At 37.4% G+C, this 19,019-nt stretch overlaps 1 protein-coding gene across 1 annotated transcript in view; it reads right to left on the reverse strand.

Annotated features, from left to right (window-relative positions):
* Positions 1 to 4,880, reverse strand: part of PP2D1 (protein phosphatase 2C like domain containing 1) — a 37,203-nt gene extending 32,323 nt beyond the window's left edge. The window contains exon 1 of the mRNA XM_012558094.2: positions 4,566 to 4,880. Within this exon, the coding sequence (XP_012413548.2) occupies positions 4,566 to 4,576 (11 nt within the window). The 5' untranslated portion in view covers positions 4,577 to 4,880. The remainder of the gene's footprint in view (positions 1 to 4,565) is intronic.
* Positions 4,881 to 19,019: the final 14,139 nt, after the last annotated feature.

Raw genomic sequence — 19,019 nt, forward strand, 5'->3', positions numbered from 1 at the left:
AAAAAGTGGTCATAAAATATTTAAAAATAGGAAAAATTAAAGTAACTTTAAATGTTTACGAGTTGTAACATTTTGGAAACTAGTCAACTTCAACTCACCTCGTATATAAATTGTATTTAACGTGAGTACGTTTGAATATGTTAGATATAATGAGGGGTGGAGCATTCAAAAATAAGAATGCCTAGAGCCTACGAGGACTTAAAATATTCCAGGCACATAATAGATATGCTGCTTGTTGTTGAGATAAGAAATGAGTCCATTTAATAAGAATAACAATATAATAATAGGATCTTTTAGCATAAAAGTAATGCATAATCATTTTTTAAACTTCTAAGCTCTATACAAAAGGATACAAAGTAGAAAATGAAAAAATGTCCTTCTTGCTTCATCACCCCACCCCCAACTCCCAAGTTCCACTCCCAATAGTAGTTAATAGTTTGATAATCTATCTTTCCAGATGTTTTAAGGAATATATGTATTTTTCTGTAATGTAAGTGGCATCATATTTTACATAACATTCTAGAATCTGCCATTTTCATACAATACTATGTCATGAACAATAAATTCGAATACGGAGAGACAAAGCAATGTACTGTAAATAATGTGGACTTGGGGTTAAAAAAATCAAATCTTCACTTAACAATTTACTAACTAACCGTAGTCAAATTATGTAATGTCTTTTAGCATCCTTTTTTTTTTTAAATCTGTAAAGTACATAGGATTGTTTTTAGCATCAAATGAAATAAAAGGTAAAGAAATGGACACATAGGGGCACCCAAAAGATGCCCGGTCCTAGAGAATAAAACACCTTGGAATAAACCTAACCAGAGACGTGAAGGACTTAGACAATGAAAATCATAAAACACTGCTGAAAGAGATTAAAGAAGACTTAAATAAATGGAAAGATGTTCCATGTTCTCGGGCTGGAAGAATTAACATAGTTAAGACGTCAATACCACCCAAAGTGATCTATAGATTCAATGCAATCCCAGTCAAAATTCTAACAGCCTTCTTTACAGAAATGGAAAAACCAATCCTCAACTCTATGTGGAATGGCAAGAAGCCCCGAATAGCTAAAGCGATGTTGAAAGAGAAGAACAAAGCAGGAGGCCTCACACTTCCTGATTTTAAAACATTTTATACAGCTACAGTAATCAAAACAGCTTGATACTGGTATAACAATAGACACATAGACCCATGGAATAGAATTGAGAATCCAGAAATAAGCCAATATGGTCAACTGATTTTTGACAAGCGTGCTAAGTCCATTCAATGGGGAAATAAGAATCTCTTCAATAAACGGTGCTGGGAAGATTGGATTTCCACATGCAGAAAAATGAAACATGCCTCACACCATACAAAAAAACAAATTCAAAATGGATTAAGAACCTAAATGTGAAAACTAAAACCATAAAATTCTTAGGAAAACATGCAGGGGCAATGCTGCTGGGTCTAGCTTTTAACAGTGGATTATCTTATATAATAATAAAAACACAAACAGCAAAAGACAAAATAAATAAATAGGACCTCATAAAATTAAAAGGTTTTGTTCATCAAAAGACTTTACCAAAAAACTGAAAAGACAAGCTACCGACTGGGAGAATATCTGAGGAAACCATATATCCGATAAGAATCTAATGACCAAAGTATATATAAAACTTTGACACCTTAACAAAAATAGACAAATAGCCCAATCATAAAATGGGCAAAGGACTTGAATAGACATTTCCCCAAAGAGGACATTCAAATGGCCACCACACACATAAAAAGATGCTAAATGTTATTAGCCATCAGAGAGATGCAAATCAAAACCACAATGAGATACCATGTCACTCCCACTAGGATGACTAAGATTTAAAAAAGAACCAGAAAATAACAAATGTTGGTGAAGATGTGGGGAAACTGCAACGCTTATCCATCGCTGATGAGATTGCAAAATGGCACAGCCAGTGTGGAAAACAGTGTGGCAATTCCTCAAAAAACTAAAAATAGAGCTACCATATGACCCATCAATTCCACTCCTAGTTATATACCCAAAAGACTTGAAAGCAGAGGCTCAAATAGAGACTTGTACACCAATGCTCACTGCAGCACTATTCACAATAGCCAAAAGGTGGAAACAACCTAAATGCCCATCAACAGATGAATGGATAAACAAAATGTGGTACATATCTACAATGGAATACTACTCAGCCAGTAGAAGTAATGAAGTCTTGATACATACTACAACATGGATGGAGCTTGAAGACATTACACTGAGTGAAATAAGTCAATCACAAAAGAACAGCTGTTGTATGACTTCACTCATATAAAAAGACAAGAAAAGGCAAATACACAGAGACCAAAGTTTATTAGTGGTTACCAGGGGTAGGAGGAATGGGAGAAAGGTGTGGGGGGGGTTATGGTGATGGAAAAATCACACTGATTAAGGGTAGGGTTGCACAGCTGATTGTTGTAGTTGCTGTCAACAAGTTGTACACCTGTAGAGAGTTGAATTGGTAAAAGTTGTGTGATAGGTATATTTTTAACAATAGCAACCAAAAAAAAAGTAGCCGCTGAGGCTGCTTATGTACAACCAAAAACCTCAAGGTTTTTGGTTTGGAGATTTAAGGTTGTGGTTTTAAGAGACACCCTAGTTAACTGGCCTAATAACATGGTTAGTGCTTCTGTTCTACCTCTTAGTTCGTTGCATAGTGTCTGGGGTCTTAAAAGCTTGCAAGCGGTCATCCAAGGCATGACAATTGGTCTCTACTTGCCTGGAGCAATAGAGAAAGAAGGATTAGGAGGAGGAGGAGGATATAGAATGTGTGGCTAATTGCCTCCATGAACAATTGTCTTCTTTGCCATGAGACCAGAAGAACTGGATGGTGCCTGGTTACCATTACTGAACATTTTGATCAAAGATTCTATAGAGGAATCCTGATAAAAAGGGGGAAAATGCAGAACAGAATTGCAAATTCTAATGGATTCCAGACTTTCTAGAGCCATGGGGGCTGGATCAACCCCGGAAACTACTGTCCTGAGGTAATCTTTAAAACTTAAACCAAAAGTATCTCCTGAAGTCTTCTTAGAACCAAACAATAGTTTAGCTTAACTAGTAAAAAATGTCAGCCTTGAGCATTATGCTCTTTTAAGAACTATCTATATGGGATCAAAGTGACAACAGCAACTCAAAAGATTAATGAGGGAAGAACAACTCAGAAAAAACTTGAGAATGGTTGCGCAGCTTGAAGAATGTAATCAATGCCACAGAATTGCACACATAGAAATGCTATGGGAGAGAGTTACCTTAATAGCAGAACCTAAATCTGAATATTTCAGAAGTGAATAATATGTATTTATCAATTTGTTGTGATATATTGTATACTTCATCAATTAATTACAGTTATGTTGCACACTTTAACAAATAATAATAAACTGGACAAATACAGTACAATTTCCAGAAGTATAAATTAAATGTAAATTAAATTAAATGTAAATTAAAAGTGCATGTAAATTAAAAGGGCATACAAGTAAAATAATGTAATGACTAGAGCAAGTATGTAAACATATTTAATATTCTTGCCAGAACTGGCACCCTGCAAATAACACAAAAATCTTATTTCTAGGAAGAAAAGATTTCCATGATAAATGATAAAATGGTGCAATATGTGATAGGCCACAGGTCTTCAACTTCATATATGGTTTACACATGGCCATAAAATTAAAAATTAAAGAAACAAGCAAAGCTGTGGTAAGTTTTAAGTATTTTTCCACTTACGATTTATATCTAATTTCTTGAAATGCACAACTGTATTGGATACAGCTACTCATCTTTACATTAAAACTTTATTAACAAATTTCATCTTATAAATGATTCTAGAACTTTTGGGAAATTATGAATCTTAAGTTTCTTCTCTCAAATATTAAAACATATTATCCCACTTGCTGTCAAGCCTATTCCAATTTATGGTGACCCCATGTGTGTTAGAATAGAATTGTTACATAAGGTTTTCTGTTTTTGTTTTGTTTAGTGTTTAAAATTTATGTTTATTTAATATATGATTTGCAAATCAGAATAACATTTCGACTTGAGTGTCAAAAATGTTCTGAAGATGAGAGAGCCTCTAAAGATTCTTATACCCAATTTTATTGGCATTGCCATGGAAAAAGGGCTGGAACAGAACTGATATACAATTTGTGCTCAGGAAGGGTTTAATACAGCATTATCTCAAAATTAAAATAATTACTGTTTTACCCTAAAACATAGCTCCCAGACTGACTTTTGGAGTCTCATTTTCCCAGAAGTGACTGAGTTCTTCAGAAGAGCACAATAGTCAAGGCAAAACAATCTGACTAATTTATCCAGACCATTGTTTGACTCAAAGGTGACTTTTACAAAGAAGTTTCTTCAAGGCTCGAAGTTCAAAAGGACATCTAATGAGCAATGGGATTGGTGGGTTACCCCAACTTCATGGGCCCCAGAAATCTGGATTCCAGGAGTTTTAAAATTGTTTCTCAATTTCCTCCCTTTTGATCAGGATTCTGCTATAGAATCTTTGATCAAAAATGTTCAATAATGGTACCTGGGCACCATCCGATTACTTCCGGCTTCATGGTGGAGAGACAGTTGGTAACAGAAGCAATCAGATATAGAATGATTCCTCTTCCACTTGGCTCTCCTTTTCTCTGCTGCTCCAGATGAACAGAGACCAATCGTTGCACCTTGGATGACTGCTCACAAACTTTTAGACCTCAGGCACTACAGAGTGAACTAGTAGGTAGAAAAGAAACACTAAAACCAGTATTAGGCAAATTGACTGAAATAATCTACAAAACAATGACCCTAGCTCTTTGAACCAAGGAAACAAATCCCATGAGGTGTATGGTTAAGCAGTATCAGTAATTGCTTTTCATGTGCCTCAGCAGCAACTATATTCTGCAAAAAATTTCAGATTGCATATTATTAAAATAGGCACAGCAACATTCATCTATTAAGGCACAAACTCCTCCTTGGGAGACTAATACGGAATCGAACACTATTCTATTTTGTAAAGTCACGGCTCAAACTTCAGATACATCTCTAGTTATGGTCTTTACAACTTTGCCAACTTTGTCAACAGAAGATTCTAATTTGAGACTTGTGATATCTGAACCCATTTAAAGTCTGATTATTTTACTTTTAATGCAAGAGTCAGCTAGTTCAGTAACTAATATAAAGTATCCTGTGATAAGGGTTTTTCTCATCTTCTAATTCTTTTTTTAATCTCTTTTAAAGTTTCTTTTCTGGTCTTAATTTTATGTTCCTCTCCTATTTCTTATTTTTCCTTTTGGTAATTGATTACACATAAACACACAGGAATAATCTATAGTTAAAAATAAATAAATAAATAAACCCATTAGTTAAATAGTTTAGGAGAAAGGATAAAATGGTTTCTTATATCCAGAAAATAGAACATTAAAACATCAGCAATATTCCACACATAAAACCCATAATAATCTTTGTCCACTCAGTCCTATGTAGTTAATTTCTGTTCCACGTGATTGTGAATCATTGTGCAGTCTGTGAACCTGTCAGCATCAACACAAGAGTTCTGGAAATCTTGATTCAGTCTAGTGATATCCATGTTCAAAATATCACAATCCTTTCTATAAGTCTGATATAGCCCTTTTTTTGTTGTTGAAACACTCTGGTCAAGCACTTTCAGGGAGTCAGCAAAGAAACTATCTGCAGATGACAAAACTAAAAGATGGCCACGATTAACTTATTAGTAATAATAAAAACCTGATGAGAATTCATTACAAAATAATACAAAGCAAAATAATTCAATTTAAAAAAACTTTAGACAAAAATGCCTCTAAACATAATGATTAACCCCATTTTCAAAGAATTCCAGGTATAACATATAATAATCTTGAGACATAATACCATATAGTCAGGATATATCAAGAATATACCAAGATTATCCCGGGTCTAAACATCTGAATAGTAATAGAACTCCATAGGTAACCGATGTGAATTCCCCAGTTAAACCACTGGCTTTGCTGATGCTAGATTTAAATTTAAGAAATAAGGCTGTATCCAAGTCAGGGATTTTCATAAGGTTTTTGATGACTGATTTTCAGAAGTAGATAACCAGACTTTTTTTCTGAGGTGCCTCTGGGTGGACTCGAACCACCAACCTTTCGGTTATCAGACAGTACATAACCGTTTGCACCACTCAGGGACTCCAGAACATATTCTAAAGCTCTACTAATTAAAAGAGTATAGCTCATGCATAGAAATAGAACAAGGAAGAGTATAGAAAACTCATAAGAAGCCCCAAATATTTAAATATTTTTCATATAAGATGAAAAGTTAAATCAGAAAGAAATTAGTGAGTTTTATAATAAAGGTGTTGGGACAACTGGTCAAACATTTGCAAAAATAAAATTAAGCTCCTTTTTACATTCTGTATTCCAGATGGCTTAGATATTTAAACATAGCAAAATTTTAAAGTTATAATTAGAGTACTTGAAAAAAAAGTTACAGATGACTAGTTATTTATATAGCTTTTGAGAGGGGAGCATGATACCAAGGGAAAAATCATTGCATCATATATCTAACCATATATTTTGTAAAAACTGTGCATCAAACAATACCAGAAATGAAGAAGAAACACACACAAAAGTATGCATTGTATAGGACTGAATCTTCTTAATATATACAGTATTTACAACTAAGCAAAAGTCAATCGCCCTAACTTAAATTGGCCAATAAATTTTCAAAAAAAATTTTCAACCTCACTAATAACTAGATAAGTGTAAAAGAACCAACATGGGATAATATTATTTGCCTATCATATTGGGTCCCCACACAAAAAAGATGCTCCTCAGTACTGGCTAGGGTAGGGTGAGAAAAAACACTCTCAGACATTGCAAAAGGCAGCGAAATCGGAGTACTTTTTCTGGGAAGCATATTTACAGTAAATATCAAAAGTCTTCAAAACATCTTTGCTTTTTGGCTAATTCCATTTCTAGGAATTCAGTCGGAGAATATAACCAGATGTACCTGTGTATATAAGAATGCTCATCACTGTGATGTTTCAAAAGTTGAAAAGAACATAAATATCCAACAGTAAGGGATTGGTAAAATAAAACAATGGACTATCGTGAAGTCATTACAAATGATATTGCGAAAATCATCGTCTATTTTTTGGAATAGGTAAAGCTTCTTACGGTAAAACATTCAAATAGTACAAAAAGATATACAGTGAAATGTAAGCCTTCTTCCTACTCCTTTTTCCCCACTACCCCCCTTTCCCAGTAACACAACAGAGGCAAACATTACTGCTATTTTCTGGTGTATCTTTTGACCTAGTTTACGTGCGCGCGCGCACCCGCGCGCATAGGTGTATATAATCTCCTCCCCTTTTAAGTACTGTGTATTATTTACATTTCCGTACCTTGTTTTTCAAATTTATTATGTTGTTGTTGTGTGCACTGAGTTGATTCCCACTCATAGTGACCCTATATGACAAAGCAGAAATGCCCCATAGGGTTTCCTAGGCTGTAATCTTTATGGGAGCAAATTGCCAGATCTTTTCTCTTGTAGAGTGGCTGGTGGGTTGTAACCACCAACCTCTTGGTTGTGCCACGAGGGTTCCCTTCGTTTAACATAAAAATATATTAGTAAGTGGAAAAACATGTACAATGCTGGATGGATTTTGTGATGCCACTAAAAATATATCTGTCTACCTAGAAGGCTGTACGCCAAGGAAGTAATTGTTTATCTGAGATGACAGACATGTGTCTCCATCTAAAAGCTGATGACCCTAAACCCAGGAAGATAAAACAGTTTGCTCAAAGTGACACAATTGATGAGCAGCACATTTGATGTTACAACTGAACAGCATAATCCAGATATGGTCTGGCCAGCACGGAGTAGAGCAAAACTGCCTCCTTCTTTGCTCTGGATACTCTACTGTGTGAAGATGTTTAAAATACACATTTAATACATTTCATTATAGAGATATTAGAAAATAAAGATAACCTCCCAAAAGAATATAAGAATTATTCATAATCACACAAGTCAGAGAATTCTATTCTGTGTTCACAAAGTTATTACATGTATACGTAATTTTTTAAATAAAAATTGGATTACATTTTGGGTGACAATGTAAACCTGTGGATGCAAACTGAATTGCTAGTAAACAAAAGGCTGTGAATCCTTTCCTGTTCCCCACCCCCAACTAACTTCAGAAAATAAAGAAAAAAGAAAGAGGTTGGATTGGATAATTTCTAAAGTCTCAAATTGCTCTGTTCTGTTAAGCCAGCCTTCTTGTCCAAAATTTCATCTTGTTAATTTCAGCTTCCTGCTTCAGGATCTTAAATCCTTTCTGAAATCAGGCTGTGCCCTGTCACCCTATTAGTAAGCCTTCCTGGTTTTTATTTTAATGAAGAATTTCAAAATTACACAGAAGTGCAAAGAAGAGTATAATGAGTCCCCACATGCCCATCACTAGCTTCAACCATTATCAATTCTATTTTTTCACTCTTGTTTCATCTGCTCCCCCATCTACTTCATTTCTTTATTTTTTGCTGGAGTATTGTAAAGCGAATTCCAGGATCCTATCACTGTCACCCATAAATACTTCAGTCTCACCAACATAGTTGATCAGCATCCATTTATTTCAATACTTAACAACGGGCCAGCTACTGTACAAGGTGCTGAAGATGCACAGATGGATAAGATGCATAAGTGCGTCCTACTCTTGAAGCTCCCTGGGAAGAGTTCACAGTGCCATCCATATGCTCATCCGAGTCATTAAGAAGAGGGTTAAACAGGTCAGAAGAGCCCAGGACAAAGCCCCATTGGAGTCCTCAGCCAGGAACCTACACCTTCATCCAGCTTATGGTATCATAAGACCTTAGAAGTTAACCCACAAAAACTCCTAGTTGAGAGAAATCAGTAAGCAGTTCAAGGCAAATCCAAGCGCATGACCAGTTAGCCAGCAGGAGACAGAGGACCCAGCAAGAGAAATGGACCAGCAAGCAGAGAAGAGAATATGAATGAATGAACAGGCAAATAACATTCTTCTGACCAAGAGGTATAGAAAATGTTTTTAATTATTATTTTTTGTAATAGTCAGGGATAGGATACAGTTTTTATAAGGCATGATGAACTATTGGGACAATATACAACACCATGATACTATGATTTAACCTGGTGTCAATTCCTTATATAAATAAACCTCTATTTATTTATTTATGTATATTTTGGATAGCCATCCTGCAGCTCCCCCACAATGGAGCTATTCTTAGAATGCAGTGTGTCATTTGTCTGTTCATTCACTCATTCACTCACTCAACATATACTTAATTGAATGTCTGGTATGTGCCAGCCACTATTTTATTTGCTGAGAATACAACAGTGAACAAAACAAGCATGGTCTCTGGTGAAGCTTATATTCTGGTAGAAGAGATAGATAATAAGCAAAGAAAACAAACATAATATCAGATACAAGTAAGTGTTATCATGAAAAACACAGCAGAATAAGAGTGTAGAGCCCTCTTCTGTTTAAGGTGGTCAGAGGCATACATCACTCTTCAATGTGCACCGACAGTGCAATAGAAAACCAAGATTATATTAGGTAATTACTAAGAAAGAAGAGCAAAAAGAATACTGCAGACATAATTGTTCACTGTCTTAATTTGTTATCTAACAAAAGCCAAGAAAGTTTACTTGAAAGCAGTATTAATTTCCATGTTCTTTTGAAATTGATCCTTTTCTTTGCCATCCTGTTCCCCTCCTTTCCTCAGGTTCTGTTCCTCCAGCTTGGGTGGTGGTGGTTGAGGTGATGGCGATGATGTTGGTGGAGGTGGTGGTAACGGTGGTGGTTGAGACGGTGGTGTGGAAGGGGAGCTGATGGCAGTGGTGGAGGTGGTGGTAATGGCAGAGGTGGTGGTGGGACCACTGACTTGATGGTAGAATTCTCTGGGTGGAATGTTTACTACATCAACCAGAGCCTGAGTCAGAACTCCCTTTGTGATTCTGAAAGACTGTGAAGCAATAATGTAACAACTTGTATTAAGTAATAAACTTACCTTTGGAATTCCCCACAGAAGGATAAAAACAAAAAACTAAGAACAAACAGCTGCCATCAAGTCGATTCCCACTCATAGCGACCCTATAGGACAGAGTAGAACTGCCCCATAGAGTTTCCAGCAAATGGTTGGTGGATTCCAACTGCCGACCATTTGGTTAGCAGCTGTAGCTCTTAACTACCAAGCCACCAGGGCTCCAAAAGAAGGCTAATTCATTAAATATACTGTCTTACACCTATTCCTGTAAAGATTACAGCCTAGAAAATCCCATGGGGCAATTCTACTCTGTCACATGGGGTCACAGTGAGTCAAAATTGACTTGATGGCATCTAACAACACAATAACATATCTGCACAATAGGAAAAAAATATGAGTAGTGATTATCAAGTCATTTTTTTTCCTAATAAGTTGTGACACTTTCAAAAGAGTGATTCCAGGAGGCTATATCCTTATTGTGGAGTCTCTGGGTGGTGCAAATGGTCAACATGTTTGGTTGCTAACTGAAAGCTTGGAGGTTCAAGTCCACCCAGAGGTGCCTCAGAAGAAAGCCTGGTGATCTAATTCCAAAAAATCAGCTGCTGAAAACCCTATGGAGCACAGTTCTACTCTGACACACATGGGGTAACCGTGAGTCACTACTGACTCATTGATAACTGGTTATATCTTTACTGTACAGACCAGCCGCCTCCCATGTAGGGTAGGGCACTTTGGGTGACTGCTCCAGGACACCCCCTCCTATCTGCCCCATGGAGCCTGCCCACTCCATCTTGCTGTCCCAAGTCACTGCCTGAAGGTTATAGATCTTATTTGGATTGCCTTTTTGATTCTTGACTGTGGCTTCACTCCTGAGCAATCTCTTTAGTTCCACAGCTGCGTACCACTCCCTTGCCCCAGGCTAGGCTAGAACAAGAGTCTTAGAGCAACTTGCTTGCCCATCCAAGAAGTTCGGACAAGTCCAACTGCCTACTGGACAGTTCCATGGGGATGTATCACAGTCAGCTCAAAGTCAACATGTCTAAAATAGAACTCACCATCTTTCCTCCAGTCTTCTCTTTCTACCATCAACTTGGTTAGGCTGGAAACCATGCTGCCCAGAATTCCTTTTCCTGTACAATTCCAGGTTAGAGTTGGTCAAGCAAGGAAGTTGCATGAGACTTGGGGGAAGGTAGGAATGACTCAGAAGCCACTACGCTCTGAATGTTGTCGTGATTCAATGAAATGACCCAGAGATAGAGAGGTGCCCAACAGGTTCCAGCTTGTCCTTGTTCTCTAGTCTGCCTCCAGCTCCTTCTCCAGATTGCTGGCCCTGTAACGAACAGCAGCCCCAGGCCCATCACCAGACGCCTACCTGTGGACCTACAAAGCAACTACCTCTTCTAGACTTCCCATTAGCCTTCCCTTTGTGGTCCCTCTTCAGCAGCTGGATGTGCTTTGCTTCTCATACTGACTGGTTGGTGACTTCACTGATCTTCCAATTCCTCTTCCCAGACTGTCACTTGCCCAGCTCCTCCCACAAATTGTATAAGATTCATTTCAACAGTAAGTCTTTTATTCTATAACTGCTAGAGTTCTGCTTTACTGATTAAACCGTAGCTGATATGGGCATCACCACCATCCTGTCTTTCCTTTCAGGATATCAGGACTTGTCTTACCTCTCTCTTAAATATCCCTCTGCTCATCCACTTCTCTCCATCCTCACTGCCCCCATACTGTTCCAGGGTACCAACACCTCTTGCCTGGATTACTGCACTGGTCTGTCCACTGGTCTACCCACTGCCAGTATGGTTCTCTCTCAATGGAGACTCCTTAGAACAACTAGAGGCCATCATGTGCCTAAGGCCCTTTCCTGGCTTCCCCTTGTTTTGGGGATAAACTCCTAAATGCTGTTGACAAAGCTCTGTTTCTTGGCTTCTGCTAACTTTTCTAGCCCATCTCTCACCATTGTCCCCTTACCCCATGCAAGTATTCTGTAGATCCATTGAACAAATCTTTGCCAGTTGGGAAGGAAATAGTATTTGATTGCCTTAATCCTCATTTCTTCTTACTCATTGCTTTCTAAATTACTCAGTGTATGTAATTACTGCATATTCATTTCTAGCAGCAGCAGCCTCCCCATGACACCGTAAGTGTAGGAAGAAGTTAGATGGCTCTTTCAAGCAAGTGTCAAGTCTCTTGTAGGCTCCAGTTCCCTGGGGTGGGTCAGGCATCTCAAAGTGTGGCTGTGGTGCTTGGGTCCCCCCTCCACGTGCAGCCCTCAGGCCTGATGGGAACAGCCAATAGTAGGAAGTCACTTTACAGAAGTTAACAGATGACTCAAAGTCAGCTTCTCCCCAGAGAGGCAAATACAGAGAAAACAGAGTCCTGAAATGCTTCCCAAGGGAGAAGAGGGGCATATCTCTATGTGGGTTCTCAGCAGCTCATTTTCTCCCAAAGTGTATTTGTTGTCTGTTGATTAATTATAGCTATCCGTTAATTGAATTATTAATTTGTTATTTATGCTATTTACTTAAATAAATAAAAACATATTTTATTTATTTATTAGATATTCTTCTTTTTAAAATATTCAAACAGTACAGAAGTATGTAGAGAAAAAGTAGTTAAGTCTCCCTTCCCTGAGGTAACCACTGCCATAGGTTGGGTGTGTATTTTTCTAGACCAGTTTCTATGTATTTTTTCATATATATGTGAAAACACAGACAAATCCATTTTTAAATTTAGGTCTAATTTGCATGCAGTCAAATGCACAAATTTTGAATGCACAGCTTGATGAATTTTTATATATGAATATACTTGTAGACTCCATCAAGCCTTGTTTTCTGCATTTTAAAAATAAATTGGCAAAACAATTATAATTTTATGTAAATGTTTTTTTTCACTTGCCAGTATGGGTTGGGGATTTTTCAAATCAGTACCTATCAGTCTACATTGTTCCTTTTAACAGTTGTATTATATTCTGTAGTAAATGTACAGATGTAGCATCGATTGTTTAACCATTACTTATATTGGTGGTAATTGTTTTTTTTGCTATAATAATCAACACTGCATTGAACACATACACACGTGTGCAGGTCTCTTTGGGCACATGCTGGTGACTTGTTGGGTGCCCAAACCACGAGTGGAAGAAGTATGAGATGGGGCCAGACAACCTGGGCTCAAACCTCAGCTTACTGCTTACTTTTTAAGTGCTCTTCTCAACGGCACACAACCACAGGCAAGTAATTTAACCAGTTTGGGCCACAGTTTTGTTAACAGTAAAATAACTTGTTGCCGTTGAGTCGATTCCAGCTCATAGCGCCCCAATAGGACAGAGTAGAACTATCCCATAGGGTTTCCAAGGAGCAGCTGGTGGATCCAAACTGCCCATCTTTGGGTTAGCAGCCAAATGCCTAACCATGGTGCCACCAGGGCTCCAGCAGTAAAACGGGGATAATAATAGTAACCTTGCTTGGTTGGTATGAAAATGAGAACTGTCTGTCAAGCACTGAGCACAGGGTACAGCATAGCTGCTCAATAAGTAATCAGCATTATTATTATTAATATCAAACTAGTGATAGTATTTAGTGACCTCACATTCCACAGCCATCTTTGTACACATATTTCCACTAAGTTCTCTTCCCTTCCCTGCTCTCCTTTTATCCATCTCTCTCCTTCTGCTCATTTCTGACCCTCCTACTGCCTTGGAATCCATATCACCCTTACTTGTGCATACAGAGTACAAATGTGTATGCAGACACACACTTAACCATGTTTAAAAAGCAATTTGAAAGAAAGAATAAGCAGAGAATGTGGTGCACAGTGATTTCAGAATCTGAAACATTTCCTATTCTTAAGAATATCATGTGTCCATAAAATGATAACTATGTGTGAATGTTAGGTTTGCCTGATCATAGGGAAAAAGAATAAGGTAACTTAGTAAGGTGTATGGCATGTAATGCGTGTCCAAAAAGAAAACAACTAAGTGGAAAATACAAAGGAAGAAAAATCCTATTCGATATTACAAGCAAATAATTTAGCTTGGCATAAACAAAAAATGTATGAGGGAAAAGTACATATATAAAAGCTATAAAATTACCACGAACCACTGAAAGAAAATATGAATAAAGGCCAACATTCACCTTGGTCTTGTATTAGGAACTACAATATTGTATAGATGTCACCATTAAAAGGGGGAAAAGCAAACTGTCCACAGGGAGAAGATATTTACAACACATATAACTGACAAAGTATTTGATACAGAATATGTCAAAATATAAATAACTCAAATCTATAATAAAAAGTCAAACATTGCCTTCTCCCCCAAAATGCAGAAGACTTGCAAGACTTTTCACAAGAGGAAATATGATTAATCAATAAACCCCTCTTCACCTCTGCAAAAATCAGGGAAATGCAGAGGAAACCATAATGTAGTAGAATTTCATGCCCACCATATTGGCACAAAGCGTTAAAATCCGACCATCCCAAATGCTGGTGAGGATGCGGAGTGATGCAAACTCTTAAACACTACACTGCCGGTGGGAGGAAAACTCAGTACAATCACTTTAGAAAACAATATTCCCTATCTTACAAGTTGACGATGGACCTATCCCAAGGATCTGCAAATTATGGCCCGTGGGCCAACCTGGCCCACCACCTATTTTTGTACGATCCATGAGCTAATAATGGGTTTTACACTTTTAAATGGTTGAAACAAATCAGAAGAAGATTTCATGACATGTGAAAATTAAATGAAATTCTAATTTCAGTGTCCACAAAGTTTTATTGGAACGCAACCGTGTTCATTCATTTACATATTGCCTGTGGCTGCTTTTGCACTAAAATGACAGAGTCAAATAGTTGTGGCAGGGGCATAGGCCTGCAGAGCCTAAAATATTTACTATCTGTCCCTTTACCAAAGTTTGCTAAGCTCTGACATACTCTATGACTTAGCAAGTCCATTTCTAGTTATTTATCCTATAGAAACTATTGCGAGTGCATCGAGAGATGTGCATAAGAATAGTTATATTAGTACAGCTGGCAATGGCAATAAACTAGAAACAACACAAGTATCCAACAATAACTTACCTATTGCTGCGAAACAAACTACCACCAACTTTGTAGCTTAAAACAACACACATCTATTATCTCACTGTTTCTATGGGTCAGGAGTCCAGCCATTACTTAGCTGGATCCTTTGCAAGGCTGCAATCAGGTGTCAGCCAGGGGTAGGGTCTCCTTTGGAGGCTCAGCTGGGAAGGATCCACTTCCACACTCACTCAGGTTGCTCACCGAATTTGTTTCCTTGCTGTTATTGAACTGAGGACCTGTCTTCTTGCTTGTTGGCTGTAAGCTGGAGGCCACCCTCCGTTCCTAGAGGCTGCCCTTAGCTCCTTGCCACATGGGCCTCACAACATGGCCTTACTTCTTCAAAGCCATCAAGGGAGAGAGTCTGCAAGCAAGACGGAGCCTTATATAATCTAATATAATCAAGGCCCAGTCATCCTGTCACTTTTGCCATAGTCTAACAGGTCCTACTTACACTCAAGGGGAGAGGATTATAGAAAGTGTGTGAATACCAGGTGGTAATCATTGGGGTCACTCTAGAGGGATCACCACAAGGAGAATGAATAAATGACAATGTATTCATACAAAGGAATACCATACCCCAGTGCAAAGAAGAAACTCCAGTTACACAGAACTTGGAAGAATATCAGGAAGTGTATATTGACGCAACGAGCAGCCAGTCACAAGGAGACTACAGAGGGAGATGTCATTCATGTAAAGTTCATAAATTTGCAAATTAAACACTATGTTGTTTAGGGATGTAAACATATGTGATAAAACTATAAGTAAAAGCAAGATAGTGATAAACGAAAATTCAAAATAGCAATTACCTCAGAAGGGACAGGAAAAGAAATTGGATTGGGGCCTTCAAAGTGACACCAATTAGATAATGGGTACATTATTCTTCATAGAATTGCTTTTATATCTTACACATACATTTAAACTGTTACTTTGTGTCTATTCATTACTTAAAAAATTAATGAGACAGCATTGTTTACAGTGTCCAAAAGTATCCAAAAATAAGTTGATGTTGTAGTTAGGTGCTGTCGACTCATAGTGACCCTACCTACAACAGAATGAAACACAGCCCGGTCCTGTGTGATCGTCACAGTTGTTGCTATGTTGGAGCTCATTGTTGCACCCCCTGTGTCAATCCATCTCGTCCAAGGTCTTCCTCTTTTTCGCTGACCCTCTACCTTACCAAGCATGATGTCCTTCTCCAGACACTGGTCCCTTTTGTTAGTTTACTAAAATTAGTCATAAATACAATAGCATACTATGCATCTTATACAATCCCTATTTATTTATTTAGAAAGAAGTCCACTGAATATTGTTTGATGAAACAGAAGACTACAGAGCAACATAAACAGGATGAACCTGTTTATGTAAAATTGTATAGATGCATAAAGAAATAGCTAGAAAGATGGTCAACAAATTGCTAATATTTTATCTTTGTAAGAGATTTTTACTTTCTTCTTGCTTTTCTACGTAGTATTTTTAATGAGAATGTATCACTTTCCCCAAATAAGTATTTTCAAAAAAATAAATTTACGCCTTTTTTACATTTTTATATAAATACGTCTTTAACATAAATATCTTCGTACACTTTTGTTTTTTTAAAAATAAATCATAAAATTGCAGCTGCTTCTTATTAAATTGGAAAAAATTAAGCAAGTAAGTAGGCTCTGAATTGAAAATGTTCTTTTTCCTCGTCTCAATCCATCATAAAAAGATAAACTCACTTACTGACATGAATCACAGTAAACAAGTTGATCATATTTTACATATTATCATATTATATGCACTGTTGTGCAATTTATGTTTTCACTAAGCAATAACATTGTAGACATTGTTCCAGGTCAGGATAGATAGGTAGACAGGTAGGTAGGTAGGTAGATAGATAGACAGACAGACAGACAGAGATGGACAGACAGATAGATATGTAGATGGCTGCCATTGAATCGACTCTGACTCATGACAAACTTATATACAACAGAATGAAACGTTGTCCGGTCCTGTGTCATCCTCACCATCGTCAGCATGTTTGAGTCCATCTTGTGGCTATTGTGCCAATCAATCTCACTAAAGGTCCCCCACATCCTCACTGGCCCTCTACTTCACCAAACATGAGGTCCTCTTCCAGCTATTGATCCCTCCTGATGACATGTTCAAAGCAAGCAATTTAGACAATGTTCTGTTGAGATCAATAAAGTTTTCATTGGCTAATTTTTGGAAGTAGATCACCAGGTCTTTCTTCCTAGTCTCTTTTAGTCTGGAAGCACTGCTGAAATCTGTCCACCATGGTGATCCTGGTGGTATTTGAAATATCAGTGGCATGGCTCCAAAATCCTAGCAACGTGCAACCACCACAGTACAGCAAACTGACAGATGGTGGTAAATATATACAGCTCTACCTTATCTCTTTTTAATATCTCTTTTTAATATCTGCATAATATCCCATTGTATAGGTACACAAAAAGTTATTTACATTTTTTTATTTATGGATATTTAGTCTGTTAATAGAATTTGCCTGTTACAAACAATGCTGCAACAAAAAAATCCCTGCCCATGTATCCATAAGGTAAATTCCTAGTAGTAGAATCCCCTGCCAATGACTAAGTGCATTTTGAATCTTAAAAATTTATTCAACTACCCTTTACTGAGAATGCACTATGGTCCAGGTGCTGTTTTTAGCACTGGGGATTACGTGACGAAGACAGCAAAATCCTTCCTGCAAAGAGCATATATTCCAAATATTGTCAAATAGCCAGCTATATTTGACACCAATAATAACTGTTATTGAGAGTTTCATTTCCTCTATCCTGATCAATAATAAGTATAACAGTGAAAAGTGGAAGTTTACTGATGTTTCTTTTGCATTTTAAATTAAGAAAGAGGTTAACATTTTCACAAATATTTGTAGGTCATTAGACTTTCATTTTCTGTGAACTGATGGTTCACATACTTTTTCTTTCTTTTTTTCTACTGGGTTGTTAATCTTTTCCTCAGTGATTGGCAACTGGTCTTCTATAATAAGGAAAATAAACTTTTAACTTGTATTCCGCTTTTATGTATTATTTAATTGTTTTCTTAATAAGTATGAATTGTTTTTCTGAAGACAATAAAATTACTTAAAGCTATCTAAGTAAATGCAAATATTCTAGGGAAATAACTTTCTGGAAGTGTGTCCCATAAACTCGAGTCCAAAGCAATGTAAATAAACAACAAAGGGTAAAGGGAATTAAAGAAGATTGAGTGTCGTGGGAAGGCTAACAACTCGAGAAGAACGCTTTCACTTTGAGATGGTTGTAGCAATTATTTGTTTTATGTATTGAGCACCTACCTACGGGGGCAGGCCCTAGACACAAAGGCCAGTAGCAAGTTTCTAAGTGTGAGGAGCTCAGTGTCTTGGGGAAGATAGACACACAGATGCATCACTAGATAATACAGTAAAACCTGTGAAAGCTGGGACCTGCGTAAGGAGGAAACCTGTCAGAGAAGGAAAACTCAAATATTTTCCACTAAGACAAGTGATAGAAAAGTGGTAAGACGGCACCCTGTCAAAAGTGGAAAACTTTGAGACCGAGAAAAACAAGGCAGTCCCATCGAGTTCCGGCTCTCACAGGTTTCACTGTAGCAATATGAGAGCTTACCATGTGCTGGAGCCATTGCTAATAATTCCATTCACATTGTCTCACATCCATACAATAACCCTGCAAACAGGCATCATTAACTCGTTTTACAGATGAGGACACTAGGATCCAGAAGGGAAGTTAACTTGCAGATTTGGGGCTTAAGCCCAATTGTGGTTGACCAGCAAATCCGGTGACTTTTCTATGATGCCAGGGACAGAAGTAAAAATCAGTTCATTTTGGATGAAAAGGACAATCAGCAATTCATTTGCTTAAGGAAGT

The sequence above is a fragment of the Trichechus manatus genome, unplaced genomic scaffold, assembly GCF_000243295.1.
Source record: "Trichechus manatus latirostris isolate Lorelei unplaced genomic scaffold, TriManLat1.0 scaffold00136, whole genome shotgun sequence".
Taxonomy (NCBI): Eukaryota; Metazoa; Chordata; class Mammalia; order Sirenia; family Trichechidae; genus Trichechus; species Trichechus manatus.